Raw genomic sequence first — 14893 nt, forward strand, 5'->3', positions numbered from 1 at the left:
AAGCTTAGATGGAAGCTCAGCTAGGGGCTGCAGTTGAGATGAACACACGGTCTTCTGGAAAGTAGCACTGCTGTCTAGTATCAGACCTTGGACTACAAGAACATGGGCGGAGATAATGGGGCCTCTCTTTCTTGACATGCATTAAGCACTAGAGTATAAAGGGGAAAGAAAAACAAGTTTAAAAAGTCACTGTTTGTCACTAATGAAGCAGCCTTTTTTTCCTTTGAGGGTTTCATTTCCAATTCCTTCTAATTTTGCACAACAGGCAAAACTACCCTCATAATCCCAACAAACATGCATGGAAAGCAAACATCCCTTTGTTTAAGGGACAGTGTTCTCTTTTTGTTGCTGTAACACAATACCTGTGAAAGTAAAGTTAAAAGAGGAAAGATTTATTTTGGCTTCTGGTTTCAGAGGTTTCAGTCTATAGTCAGCTGGCTCCATTGCTTTTAGGCCCATGGCAAGGGAGAAGCATCATGGTAGAAGAGTGTAGTAGAGAAAGCTGCTCATCTTGTTGCAGCCAGGAAACAGCCAAAGAAGAAGGGGCCAGGGCAAGATATAGTCTCCAAGGTTATGACTCCTTCACTCCTTTCACCGAGTCTCTACCTCCTAAGTTTTTTACCACCTTGCATCATAATGCCATCCAGTTATGATCTCATTAATGGGTTAATCTGCTGATGATGTTAGAACCCTTGCATTCCAATCACCTCCCAAAAGCCCCATCCTCTAAACACATGAGCTGTGTGGGTAACATTTTAGATCTAAAGGGATTCAGTGCTTGGAAAATGCCAGGGTCCTCCAAAGTCCAGAAGTGACTTGTGGGTCATTTGGGAAGATATACACTGTAAGCACACAATTTGTATGTACTGTCTTACATTGTCTTTTTACTGGAATACAAGGAGATATATGTTTTACTGCAAAATAAAATTGAAGCCCTTATGTTTGAAGTGGAAGTTTATCTTAACACAAAATTGCATTATTCAAACCATCAGTATTTGAAAAGCCATTAACATTCCTAGAACACCTTCATTTGTATTTTCCAAATGTATATTCAAGGATCTGAAAGGTTTGATAAAAATAAATGAAAGAATAGAATTGGTGTACGAGGATTTTAACTTCTCCATGGTTTTGCCTCTTGCAAATGGAACATTAAACAAAAAGAATAGATTGTGTGGAAGTCTCTGGGAGAAATGATGTGTTATTTTGCCTCCAGCCATAGGTTTCTCACCTGGGTGCTAGACCAGAACTTTACAGCAACAGCTTCCGACAAGAGAAGGAAGGAATAATCACGATAGTGGGAAATTCCTGATTGGGTTTCATTGCTGTAGTAAGAATTGTTAGCCTGGCCATTTCAACACTGTAGAGAGCTGACTGAGTGCAGTTTGTTGTCATGGGAATAAATAGCAAAACATGAATTAATTATGATCCCTAACCCTTTCCCCCACCCCAACAGGAACTAAAGGCAGTAAAATAAGACTGATTAATTACCCAAGGCTGAACTAATGATTTACTTTTCATGCTCTATTGTTCTTCCTTGAACCTCATATTAGATGCCATGCTGATGGTGGCAGAGAGGCTAGAGGGTCCTTTCAACATTGAGTCGGTCATGGATCCCATCGATGTGAAGATTTCTGATGCGATTATGAATATGCAAGAGAACAGTGTGCAAGTCTCCCAGAAGGTAATGAAGGCGGGATAGTGGAAAGGAGAGCTGGCACAGCCCAATCAACTTGCCCTGTGATTTCCTAATCCAACCATGCTTATTCCAATACAGGTTTTCCAGGGATGTGGCCCCCCGAAACCCTTCCCGGCTGGACGCATTTCCCGTTCCATCTCTGAAAGTGCATTCAGTGCTCGCTTCCGACCATACCATCCTGAGGAGCGCCCAACCACAGCAGCTGGCACGAGTTTGGACCGACTGGTGAGCGCTTTGACAGAAATGATCGTGTTTAATGACAAATAGCTGAAAATATTTGCTCAAAATGAAGTTTTAGTTGGAAAGCTTACAAGTGTGTGTGTCTTTCAGGTGTAACTTTTCAAGCAAATTGTATCTCAGTAGTAAATGTACTTCTCTCATTTCTAATTCAGAAAGTTCCTATACAGTCAAGGAAATGGATGCAGTAAGTCTCATCTCATAACTTTCCTTCATAGTTTCTCGGTGTTTACTAGGTGTCTACTATGTGCCTGTAGTTAGGGAGGCTCAGAGGAATAAGATGGGCCCTTGTTCACAAAAGGCCCTAACAAAGGGGAAGAAGCAGATGGTATAGGCTTCCTAACATAAGGTGGTGAATGATAAATGCTAGGATGGAAGAAGAGTACTAGAATGTAGTCAGATTGTGTACTACACAGCAATGTGCTGTATAAGTCTAAGAGAATTTTTAATACAGTAATAGGAGGGCACACAGGGCAAGGGAGCCTGAGGAGTACGAGTGGGTGGGAAGGAAGAGCACTAACAGGGAAGTTTCCCAGAGTGGATAATACGTAAGCTTGATCCGGACTCTAAAAGCCTTGTGTGAAGAGACTATGTCGAATCTTTGTGTCTGCAAGGCCTGGTAGGCCTCAGATGGTAGTTATGAGAGAGAGAGAGAGAGAATGAATCAGAGACAGTCAGACAAAGAGAGGATCTAGTCAACTCCTTCAGAGTTTCAACTATTACTTCCTTTGAGTGATTCCGTACTCCTCAGTATAAATTTGATCTGCATATTTTTTTTCTTGACTACAGTTGAAAATGAGTTGCATATCCCTCTAGAGATATTCAGAGATGATCAAAAGGCACATGCATAGGTTTTGTTTGTTTGTTTGTTTTTGGTACTGGGGATCCAACTTGGGACCTTGCGCTTGCAAGGCTGGCGGCGGAACCACTGAGCTAAATCCCCGGCCCTACTTTGTGTTGTTTTACAGAGGTCTTTTTAATTTTTCTTAATTAGGTTACTGATGTCAAGGAGAAGCTGAAACAGGCCAAGAAGTTCTGGTCCTCACTCCCTAGCAACGTTTGCAATGACGAAAGGATGGCTGCGGGGAATGGCAACGAGGATGACTGCTGGAATGGGAAGGGCAAGAGCAGGTTAGCTGCCTTTCAGTGCATGCGCAGTCTGTCCCTGCCTAGGTGCCTGAGTGACCTAGAGAGAGGGTCAGTCAGGGCCTCAGGAAGCACGTCACAATAGGTGATGGTAAGGCTTCTAGATGTTCTGGGGGAACAGGCTTTGCAAGCAGTGTGCAGTTACCCTTCTGAGGTAAAGGGCCACATAAGCCTTGGCCTCATAAGGCATAATTCTCACAGGGTCTCGTTGTCTGTCTTGATGGCCCACACTCCCCTCCTTACCCACTCTGTGACCTGGATACGTACCCATTCTCAAGGTGCTTTACTGAGGCACCAACCTCCACAAAAGGGATAGTTTTCAAGAAGGTCACGGTCAAATTGGAGAAATAAGACAAATACCCAGGAAGAGGAGAAATTAGAGTTTATTGTGAATTAAAGAACTACCATTTAATTGTGCTTAGTAGAAATACTAGAATCTAGCAGAAATCTTGATTTTTTTTTTTCTTCATTACCTTTTGTTTTATTGATCATCGTTTGCTTTCCTGGTCATTTCTCACTTCAGGTACCTGTTTGCAGTAACAGGAAATGGATTAGCCAACCAGGGCAATAACCCTGAGGTCCAGGTTGACACTGACAAACCAGATATACTGATCCTTCGTCAAATCATGGCTCTTCGGGTTATGACCAGTAAAATGAAGAATGCTTATAATGGGAATGATGTGGACTTCTTTGATATCAGTAAGCCCTTGCAGTCTTGAAGCATGAGTCATTCTTGTTTGTCTTATGATGAGAACAAGTGAAATAAAATGTTCCATTTCTTAAACATAGGTGATGAAAGTAGTGGAGAAGGAAGCGGAAGTGGGTGTGAGTACCAGCAGTGCCCCTCGGAGTTCGAGTACAACGCCACTGACCACGCTGGGAAGAGTGCCAATGACAAAGCCGACAGTGCTGGCCCCCGTGCTGCTGCACAGCCCTACTTCCTTGCTGTCTTCTGCGTCTTGTTCCTGGTTATGCAGAGAGAGTGGAGCTAATTCTCAAACTTTTGAGAAAAAGTGCTCATCCATCAGAAAGTTAAAAGGCACCGGTTATCACTTTTATACCATCCTAGTGACTTTGCTTTTTAAATGAATGGACAACAATGTACAGTTTTAACTATGTGGCCACTGGTTTAAAAATGCTGACTTTGCTTTTTTATTCAGTTTTTGGGGGCAGAAGGGACCTAGACGTTAAGTTGGTTCCTGCTATTCCAGAATCTTGTTAAACGTGGCTAACAGTGTAGGTACAGAGCTGTAGTTAGTTGTGCATTTGTGATTTTATCACTCTATTGTTGTTTGTATTTTTCTCATTTTGTTTGTGGGGTTTTTTTTTCCAATTATGCTTTCAGCTTGTTTCTTACAAGAAAACCAGGGTCCTTTCTTGGCATGTAACATGTACGTATTTCTGAAATATTAAATAGCTGTACAGAAGCAGGTTTTATTTATCATGTTATCCTATTAAAAGAAGTCCAACAAGCAGAAAAATTGCCATTTATCCCTGTTATTTTAGCTGCCTTATCTGGAGAAAAGTAGAGGTGATTTGGGTTTTTTATTATTATTAAGTTAGGACAGAATGTGAAGGCATAGACGGGCTTCTGAGCCACTTGTCAGATTGTAGTCGAGCATCAATACATGAAGAAGGTTAGACTTCATTTAGAGCTGGTGGTTGGAAGAGACTGCAGACTGCCCATTTTGGTTGAGTTGAATTACACAAGCTAAGGTCCCGTATAGGTCCATTTCTTGAACTCATTTATAGTTAAAGTGTTACCCATATAGAGAATGGTTCTTGATATAGTTTCCTTTGAAAGATAAAAGGCATTCAGGGTGTCCCAGGGTTATCACATGTTCACACTTGGGTGAGAGAGGGTTTTGCTTTGTTTTGTTTTTAACCAGGCAAGTCAGTAAGCCACTGTATTCCAGTTTTCAGGTCCACACTGACCCTCTTGAAAGTTTTATCCCAATGGCAGCAAGAAGTGACCAACAGCCTGATTTGGTCTGCCTTGTCACGGTGATCCGGATCTCAAATCCAGTCACCTAAGCGAAACTGTCTGGGAGCTAGCTAGAATTGGGGCACAGCCTGGGCTCAGGAAATAGCTGTCAACACTCAAGCAAAGTTTTAGTCTGTGCATGTGTATGTGCATTTGTTTTGGATCCCAACATTGTTTTAAGAGATTATGAGGTGTCTTAATTCGAGTCTTCTTCTTGCCCGGCCCGCTTTGATCAGTAAAGCAAAGGACTTGTAGTGGTTTGCAGCTGGATGCTACTACCAGCCAAGGAGCCCCCTGGGGGGAGAACTAGGTGTCCAGATTTTCTCATGTGTTATTTTCTAGCGGGGGAGGGATGGGAGTAGGTAGAGCCGAGAAGACCACATCTTAGCACTCACCCTTAGCCACGTGGGTGAGCTGGCAAAGGCCATATCTGTTGTCCCAGGCCAAAGACTGACAACTGTCTTGCCCCTTTAGGATCCCTTTCATTGTGTCCTTACCAAATGACAGCTCAGAAAACTATGAGAATGTAACAGATCACTTTAAAAGGGGTTCCCAGTAGTCTTCAGAGAGGATGAAAATTCTGCACGTCTCTTCCTGCTCTAAACAACCATTTAGAACCCAATCAATTCTACAGAACTGAAAACCCACAGAGGTTGTGTTTTTGTTCAATCTTCAGTTGTAAGAGTGATTCTCTATTTTTATATTGAAACATAATTACTTGGTAGCACAGGGTCTACGTTTCATTCAACTTGTTACACCAAATTCTGCAGAATGGTCAAAATAAAATATTGGGGGCTGTTGTAAACAGAGGCTTAATTTTATTAGAAGTAGCCAGTTATTTATTAAAGCATGATGTTAATAAAATAGGCATATTCTGGCTGGTGTGTATGAGTGTTTTTTTAAAACAAATAAGACATAAAATTGAAAAGGCACTCCATTTCTGTATGAGGAAAAATAGGTTGTAAATAGCTAAGCTGCTTTGTGAGAGCTTGGAAAATGCGCTGATGCTTAGTAACTACCTCAGTTGTGAGGAATTTCCTTTTTAGCTTAGACTGCTATTACTTTTACTTGGTAGAAATGAATCTGGTCTCCAAAATATGGCTCAAAGAGTTATCCCCATAGACCTTGTTAGATTGTTTTTAATTTAAAACCTTGAATTTTGCCCAGCTGTTTTCTTTCAGTCAAGTTCTCTAAACCAATAACATTTTCCGAATTAAATATTCTTGAAGGTTCTTCTGAACGCTAACTCATTTGTTTTCTTTTGTTGCATTTTTTCCTGTTACCCTTTTATTATTTAAATTGTCTCTTGCTTTTGAACGTGAACTATGAAATAAACAAATCATAGATTTTCCCATTCAGGTCTGACTGGATACTCTTGGCTCTTAACCAGCTGGTGGGCTCACCTTCACCCCCCCCCCCCAAAAAGAATAAAGGCAAGTTGAATATTTAAAAACCTTATGAGTTTGGGGAATGAGGTAGAGCAAAAGTGTTGTTAGGAGAAGCCCTAACTTTTCTGAATAGCACCTGAAGGGGTTGTGTTTTACAGTCATTTATAAATTATTATTTTTCAAACGCTTCACCTGCTCTGTATCTTAAGAAAAAAATTTGACTCTTGGAGTAATGTTTCATTTAAAAAATGGTAGTTAGCACTTACTATTTTGATAAAGGAAAAAGAACTGCAAAGAAATGACTTGTCCTTTTAAACTTTAGAGTGTTAGAAACACTCTTAACAGTTTACATGAAGTAAAAATTGTCATTTGTGATTACAGAACCAAAATTAAGATATATGTATCAGGTGCTACACAAACTTCCTTCCCCTTTGTGTTAGTAGAATGTTTATTTACATAACTAACGAGTAACAAGTTCAAAGCAGTGTGTGTGATCTTCCTGTTAAGAAAATACAACTTTATACCCTTTTTTGGCATAACAGAAAAGCACCCACAAAACTCTTTCAACTTAGAACTTAATGAGAAAAACATTCAACTCTGCATTCTATGATGCACTTTACAATTTCAGTTTTTCTAATTTTTAACTCCTAAATTTTCTTTTTTCTTTTTTTTTTTTTGGTACGGGGGATTGAACTCAGGACCTTGCACTTGCCAGGCAGGTGAGGTGCCACTGAGCTAAATCCCCAGCCCTTACTCCTAAATTTTCTAAAAATCTTCTTTATAGCTGTGAAAAATATCTGAAAGATGACATGAGGCAAGAGGAATTCAGGTCCATCAGTAAAGGCAAATAGCGTATAATATTTACTTGGCTACTTTAATTTTTAACAAAATAATATATTGAAAGGATTTGAAAATCAAAATATAAGCTAGTCATGTAATCCAGCTTCTTGGGAGGCTGAGGCAGGATGATTCTGAATTTGAGGCCAGCCTGGGGAACAGTAAGAACCTATCCACACAAAACCCCAAACATATATAAAGGTAGTGAGTTTGTCTCCCATTCCTGCATCCATCTGCCCACTTATTTACCCCAAGTAAATTTATTAGTTGCTTATATTTATCTTCTTTCAAAGTTTGTTTTTGCATATATAGTGGTACCTTAGTTCACAAACTTAATTAGTTATAAGATTCTGGAAAAGATGGCCGCAGTCATGTTTGTCACCCGATGCAGTTTGCAAATTAAAATATTTTGCCAAAAGCTTCTGTTTGCAAACCAAACTGTTTGCAAACAAAAGATTCGTGAACCAAGGTACCACTTTATAAGCAAATACCAATAGAATTATTTCCTTTTTATATGAAGGTAATATTTTAAGCTGTATAATATCTTATTTCTTTGGGTTAGCTTAAAACTATACGGATAGGAGATGCCAAAAATAAAGATCTGTAAGTTTAGGATTCTCATTCTAAAGACATGGCTTCTCAGTGCTTCTACAATTTGATTTTTACTTCATTTTAGCCCAGTGTTAATCTAGGTTCTTCAAGAAACAAACACCGATTAGAATGAGGAGCCGCCTGGCTTTATGGCACTGCAATCGCAGAGTGCACAATTAGGCTGCTCGCCATTTGTGTTAGGCTTCAATCATGGTAGTTTTGTTTTCGTATCATTGCTGGTGAAGACACTGACGAAAGCAGTTGGGAAGACTTGTGAACACAGCATATTGTATCCCTGGTCATGGTTGGGAATGGATCCAAGGAGTTCTTCTGCCCTGGAATATACATGTACTCTCTTAGCATGAAGTACTCAACGTTTTCTCAAGCCCAGATGTTTGAAGCAGCCTCAACCACCATACAGGGTAGAGATGAGGTATTAGTAAAATGTGTAACTAGATTCGGGTTAGTGTGTGAACTTATCGGTCCAGTGGTCAGTGAGTTATTTGACTATGCAAATAATTGTTTCAGGTTGTTCTCAAGTAAAGTTGAACTTGTATGGATCAGTGTTTGAAGAGACTTCCGAGTTTATTATTAGTAAAATCTACAGAAATCCATTTCTCAGCATGAGTGTCCATATATGGAATTAAATGCATATTTCATCCTACTTTTGACATCCTCCCATTTTTTTTTCAAGATGCGGTCTCTATTGCTCAGGCTGGCCTTGAACTAGGGTCAAGTAATCCTCCTGCTTCAGCTTCCCAAGTAGCAGTGACTATAGACGCATGCCATCATGCCTGGCTACTTTTTACATTTTTTAAATAACTGGTAGGAATACTGGGGGGAAAGCACACGTTTGTTGAAAAGAAAATTCTCTCTGTGCATCAGTCCTGCCAGGTAAAAGCTGATGAAAAATAATAAGCATTCACAAGATAAAGGCACGTGTGTGATGACACAGGAAGGATTTTATATTTTATAATCTCATTGTCTGGTCTCTGGGGAAGTTTTTGTACCAACTTTCTTGCCTCTCCAGGTTATTCTTAATTCTTAGGTCTCTTCCATGCTAGTATTAGAAGATTCTGTGTGTGTGTGTGTGTGTGTGTGTGTGCACATGTGTGCGTGCATGTACACATGCAGGCCTACACACGTACATGCATTTGTATATTTTTTATCACTTAATTCCAGGTAGACCTTACCTTGTTACTTACAGGCTGCCTTCCCCAGGCTGTCAGTGGTGTATGGTTGGGGAATGGAGAGTAATTTTAATAATAGCCTAAGGGAAACATAATTAGGAAGGTAAGTCTGCCAAGGAAAAAAATTACACACACATAAAATGCATTCCAGAGCCCAAATAGAATTTCTGAGATTTACCACTGCCTGGGATTTTGCTTTTCTGCATCAGCACAGATAACCTAAAGCTGACTATAACCTGCTGTTCATGGTGACTTGCTACACAGAAGCATTTTGGTGCCAGGTTGGCCACAAAGACATAATCACAGTCAGTGGATGATTTTCTGAACACAAGTGATAGGATTCCGGACCCTCTTTCGGTGCATTTGTCTTTAGGGGTCTTCAGCACCCCTTGCCCTCGCCTTGCTTTTAAAATGGAAAGAAAAATGATTTTTACCCTGTTTCCATTCTGAATACTTGGCAGTAAGTCCTGGCAGCATCAGTGAACACTCATTTAGATATTTTACTGTGAAAAGGAAAAAAAAGTTATTTGCTGTTTATTCACTAGAAATATCCTGACTGAGAAATGCTTTGGGAAGAACTGTGTGTCCAGCACTAGGGCTGAGCCATGCTGATGATCTCATACAGTCCTGCAGAGTAGACATCGCTCCATCTTACAGATGACTGCAAAGCTCACAAAGAAGCTAGGTAACTTGCTCAAGGGTGGCACACAGATAAGATGTACATGGACCCGATTGGGAACATCAGCCTGTTCATTTAAACACTTTTTCTTCTATGATCCCTTCTGTCTCATCCCATGTGTCTCAATCGTTAGAAAGGGACAAGGCCTATCACGCTTGCCCCCTACAGAGATGCCCCGAGGATCTGCTTAATGGCCATGGAAGGCCCTGGTTGACTTGGCTGACCTAAGTGTAGATGAAGGACATAAGGGCCACCAGGAGACACATCCTGGCTACGAAGAGCATTTCTGACTTTGCACAGCTCCTTGCCCCTTCAGCCTCAAAACTGAAAGAGCTCCGGTCATCAGGCATGGGGCTGCATAGCACCTCTGTGTACATGCCAGTTCTTGAAAAACCGACACTAATTCAAGTGATCCTTTTCCCCTTTCTCTAGGACAGCTGGAATATGGCCCTGGGGAATGGGGTTCTGGGTGTGCCCTGGCATCTGCAGTGCTGGGAAGGCTCAAGTCACTGAACACTTAAGCAAATACAGTCTGCTGAGAAAAGTGCCATGGTTTACGTAGGGAAAATTCACACCTGCTTAATCAGCTGGGCCTCTGGAGGCAAACACATCTCAGGTTAAGTAGGGCCCAATGCACATAATCTGGGTTGCTTAAAGAGCCCTCAACAAGATTGCATCTTAAAAACTACACCTACACAAAGAACATGTAACCAGGTGCTGCTCTAGGTGGGGAGTCTACCCAACAGATTTCTCCTGCTGGGCTGACCTTAACGTGCACAGTAGAAGAGACATTTACAGATAAAACACATGCTTTCAGGACACAAGATCTTGACTTGCCATTTCCCGAACCCCTCCCAGCATTCCCATCAGGAAGTAGCTGGTGAACAACATGGGAAAGGGGCACTCTGAATTCTAGTATTAGACACCCACCTGTGAGGCAAAGTATCTCAAACCCATGGAGTCAGGGCTATGGGTTGGGAAAATTCCTAGAACTGAAGACCAGTTGCCGCCTTAAGTGAGTAAACCGTCCATTTTGAATAAAGAGTTCTGCTTTTACTCAATGAGTGGTGTTATGGCTTGTGTCTAGATGTCTCCCCAAAACCTCATACAGTCTTTCAGAGTGGCTGAATCTGGCATGTGTGACGCTGGGACTAAGAGCATGTGATCATTAAACAACTACACTGGAGGGAATGGTTTGGCCCCACCCTAATCCTGGTAGTCTGGATGGGATAAAAGGGACAGAAAGATGCTGTTAAGCTCTCTTTTGTTACCTTCACTGTGTTCCGAGGCCATCACCTGATGCCCCTCTGCCACGCCACCCTACCTTGGAGCCAGCCAGCTATGGACTGAAACCTCTATAGACTGTGAGCTAAATAAACCTTTCCCCTTTAACTTTGGGTGTCAGGTACTTTGTCACAACAAGAAGAGAAAAGTAACCAAGACAAGTGGTGACTTAGGTGATGGGTGAAACTAATGATGTAGACTGATGATGATCAGAATGCCTGGAGTCCAGCGGTGACTTTGTGTGGTATGCAAGAGGGAGGCGGCATCTGAGGTGGCTGTCAGGGACTAGCATTCATCACTTGACTTCGCCTTGGTCCTTGGGCCATCAGCTTGCATGTATGCATGTCAGGACCCCTATTGTGACCCACCTGGCATAGCTGGTCCACTAAGTTGCACTTTGGAGAATAATTCATGTCCAAAGAATTAGAAGGTCTTTGTCACATTGAAACAGACTCCAAAGATGAAGTCTAGGGTTAGCAGAGGTCTGGCTCTGGATATGTGGGCTTCCAAACCCACAATATGGTTTATGGCATGCCCATCCCTGGTCTCTGCAGAGGAGGGCAAGCCAGAAGATGTAAGATAGGGTCTCTGCCCCTAGGAAGCCCACTGGGAAGACAAATCTGCCCAAGAAACACTCTAGGGGAGTGCATATATTCTTAGATGGACTGGGGGTCAAGGGAGGGCAGTGTGCATTGAAATAGCCAGGATGGTTTGCGGGGGGAGGCAAGGCTCAAGCTGGCCTTGATGGAAGGAAGAACTGGAATAAGCAAGGAGAGGAGAGGGAACTGAACGTGCGGGGCTCAGCTCCCTTTCCTCACCGTGCATCATAGGTGCTTCTTGTGGCCAGGACCCACCACCATTCGTTCTTCATATTCATGGGGTGCTGCTGGTGGCCTCACGCAGCCAATAAAGCATTGACTGCTTTGGAATCGCAGGAGAGAAGGCAGGGAGGAGGGACTCAATGTTGCCTGGGATGGTAGTGGCATGGGTGTGGGTGGTGAGGAGGCAGAAAGGAAGTGTGTCTCCGAATCAAGAGGTGGTGTGTTTGCTAGCACAGAACTCCTGTTCTGTGGCAGAAGGACGGGATGGGTCTGATGCCTTCAAAAGCCAGGCAAGGCCATTTAAAATTCAAGTGAGGTCTATTTTTTCTGTGTTCTTTATAAATTCTAGATAGTAATCCTCTGTTGGAGGTGTAATGTAGGTTTTCTTCATGTGTGTATTTACAATAGTGTACTGCTCTGCTATAAAGAAATAAATTTGAGCCATTTGTAGGAAAATGTATGCACCATAAATCCATAATGTGAACTGAAATCAATAAGATACAAAGGCTTAAATATCATATGGTTTCTCTTACATGAGAAACCCAAAGTGTAAATGAATTTAAAAGCACAATAAAAGAATGACAATAGGGAATGGAGATAGATCTTTTGCAAATAGGAAGGGGACCAAGAGATGTGGAGCGCTGTAAAAAGAATTCTGATGTGTCATGATGAATGTGTTCATTAGGTACTGTAAATGTGTACTGATAAAAGAAAGTTCAAGTGAGCAGACTGTACTGCGAGTCCTCGAGCAGGACATAGCGTGATACACAAGGTGCTAGTGAAAGATGAGCTAGGCCAGAGTATGTGGCACGGATTCCATGGAGTAGTCCTTGGGCCTGACAAAGTGCTCCAAACTGTACCCTGTAACATGAGGGTCTCAATGCCCTTTCGTCCGCGTACATCTAGGCTTCCCAGAACAATCCCAATTTGGCACTTTCTGGTGAAGACAAACCAGTTCAACCCAAGTGGTACTTTTCACCTGTCATCACACTTCTCGCTTTTTTTTTTTTTGAGTTTTCATTGTTGCTTTACTTTCCCTCAGGTTGCTTCACCTCAAACTGAACCATCTAGATATTTTTCAATAGGTGAATAGTTAAATAAACTGCATATTACTATGGCACATTAATCAGCAATGAAAAGGGAATGAACTATTGATACACAACCTGAAAGGACAATAGGGGAATAATGCTGAATGAAAAATGGCCACATAATCATGAATCCATTTCTGTAAAATTCCTGAAGTAGTAACAGTTTACAGATGCAGAAAATATTACTGCTTGTCAGGGATTAGGGATGGGAAAGCGAAGAAAGGATGCCATGGCTATAAAAGGGTAACACCAGAGAGATCTTTGTGGATGTAGTTCTATGACTTGATTGCTGTCACACTTTTGATTTCCGGCCAGCCAATACTGAAGCACTGCTTGTAATACCCCCACCCCCCCAGCAGCTTTGCCCCAGAGGCATTTCCGAGACCCCAGATACCTAAGGCCAGCCTGTGTGCTCTGGCCTCACACAGGAGTCAGGAAAGCTCTTCAGGCAGTAGGCAGCCAGCTTGTGGGATGAGTAGGCTAAGACAAATCGAGTTAAGGAGGAGCCACTCTGGCCAGGGAGTGGGAGGGGAGCTCTCTCTGCTCCCCTGTCCCTGCCCCAGTTGGCTTATGTCAGGTTTCCACTTGGTTACCGTAGATCAGTGATGGGGACCTTTAGGGCTTCCAATGATATAAACAGCCCGCAGTGGCATTCATGCCATAGGTTCGCCACCACTGCCCTAGGTCATTGTTGGAAAACTGCAAAGCAGCTGCTTGGCTTCTTTCTGGCCTCCCTTCAGTGAGGATGATCCTGCCCCTGTCTGCTGCAGAGTTCATACAAGGAATAATGGGAACATGCACCTAGCAGTACTTTGGGGAGCCAAAAATGACAATGGTGCTTGCTCCAAGGTAAGGATTGCCCTTTGTGGAGCCAGGGTGCCAGGAGCCTTTGCCCAGAGCAGTGGCTATTTTAAAGAGCCTTGCTCACCAATGGCTGCTTAGGCCCTTGGATGAGGGATGACTGCATTTCTGAGCCCTGGCCACGAAGCCCCACCTTCTGCAGTGGGCATGGCTTGAAACCGGAGCAGGAAGGAGGACTCCAAGACAGTCCACAGTCCTGTGTGTACTCTCGACGGCCTTTCTCGGGACTCTGCACTGTTGATGATTAGGATGGAGCTAACATCTCTTAGGATGGAGCCTGCAAAGACTGTGTCACTGTCCACCTGCCATTGCCCACTGATACAAGGAAAGCTGCATTCAGATCAAATCTTTATGGCTGAGATTTTATAGAAAATGAGCAGACAGGAGCGTGAAGCCTGGTTCTTCCTGGAAAGAAAAAAGTAAATCTCCAAAAATGACATAGTTTGATTTAGACATTTCAAACAGGAGAAACTTACAGTGGTCCCTTTATCCTGCCCTTCACCTTCTTCCATCCCTAACCCAGATCTTCTAGTCTTTTCTATCAGTGCAACTAGGGGATAGGAATCCCACACAGTAGGCCTGTTTCCTAAGATGCAGGCAGAACATGTCGGTGAACACCTCTCATTTGCCCGTCTCTGCCTATTTCCTGCCAGACTTGAATTCCTGGGGACGTGCTCTCCTCTTTGCAAATTAAAGTCCTTTCCTGGTCACATAGCAAAGGCACAACATCTCCTCTGCTTCCAGTCTTGACAGAAAGAAGGGATGGGATGGAGCTAACAAAAGGCCTTCTTAGTGTTCTGCACAGTCAAGATGCTTTGGTGAAAACAAATAAAACAACCTTCGGGACATGTCCATCCATGACGTCTTTTTTTTTTTTTTTTGGTACTGGGGATCAAACTCTGGACCTTGCACTTGCGAGGCAGGCGGCGGCACCACTGAGCTAAATCCCCAGCCCCATCCATGCCATCTTAGCAGAATGATTATCTGATGGCAGTCGCATTGTGGAATAATTTGAAGTTGTCTTCATTGCTGAGTTGTGGTTGTGAAAATCTGAAAGTCAACTATCAGTTATACCCAGTTCAGAGAGAAAA

General features: G+C 42.6%; 1 protein-coding gene across 1 annotated transcript in view; it reads left to right on the plus strand.

Annotated features, from left to right (window-relative positions):
• Window positions 1–5940, plus strand: part of Gpc4 (glypican 4) — a 110448-nt gene extending 104508 nt beyond the window's left edge. The window contains exons 5-9 of the mRNA XM_004860080.4: window positions 1551–1681; window positions 1775–1921; window positions 2928–3064; window positions 3603–3778; window positions 3869–5940. Coding sequence (XP_004860137.1) covers window positions 1551–1681; window positions 1775–1921; window positions 2928–3064; window positions 3603–3778; window positions 3869–4071 — 794 coding nt within the window. The 3' untranslated portion in view covers window positions 4072–5940. The remainder of the gene's footprint in view (window positions 1–1550; window positions 1682–1774; window positions 1922–2927; window positions 3065–3602; window positions 3779–3868) is intronic.
• The last annotated feature ends 8953 nt before the right edge of the window (window positions 5941–14893 follow it).

Source organism: Heterocephalus glaber, unplaced genomic scaffold (genome assembly GCF_053883595.1).
Source record: "Heterocephalus glaber isolate CG9 unplaced genomic scaffold, H.glaber_assembly_v1.0 deba00001729, whole genome shotgun sequence".
NCBI lineage: Eukaryota > Metazoa > Chordata > Mammalia > Rodentia > Bathyergidae > Heterocephalus > Heterocephalus glaber.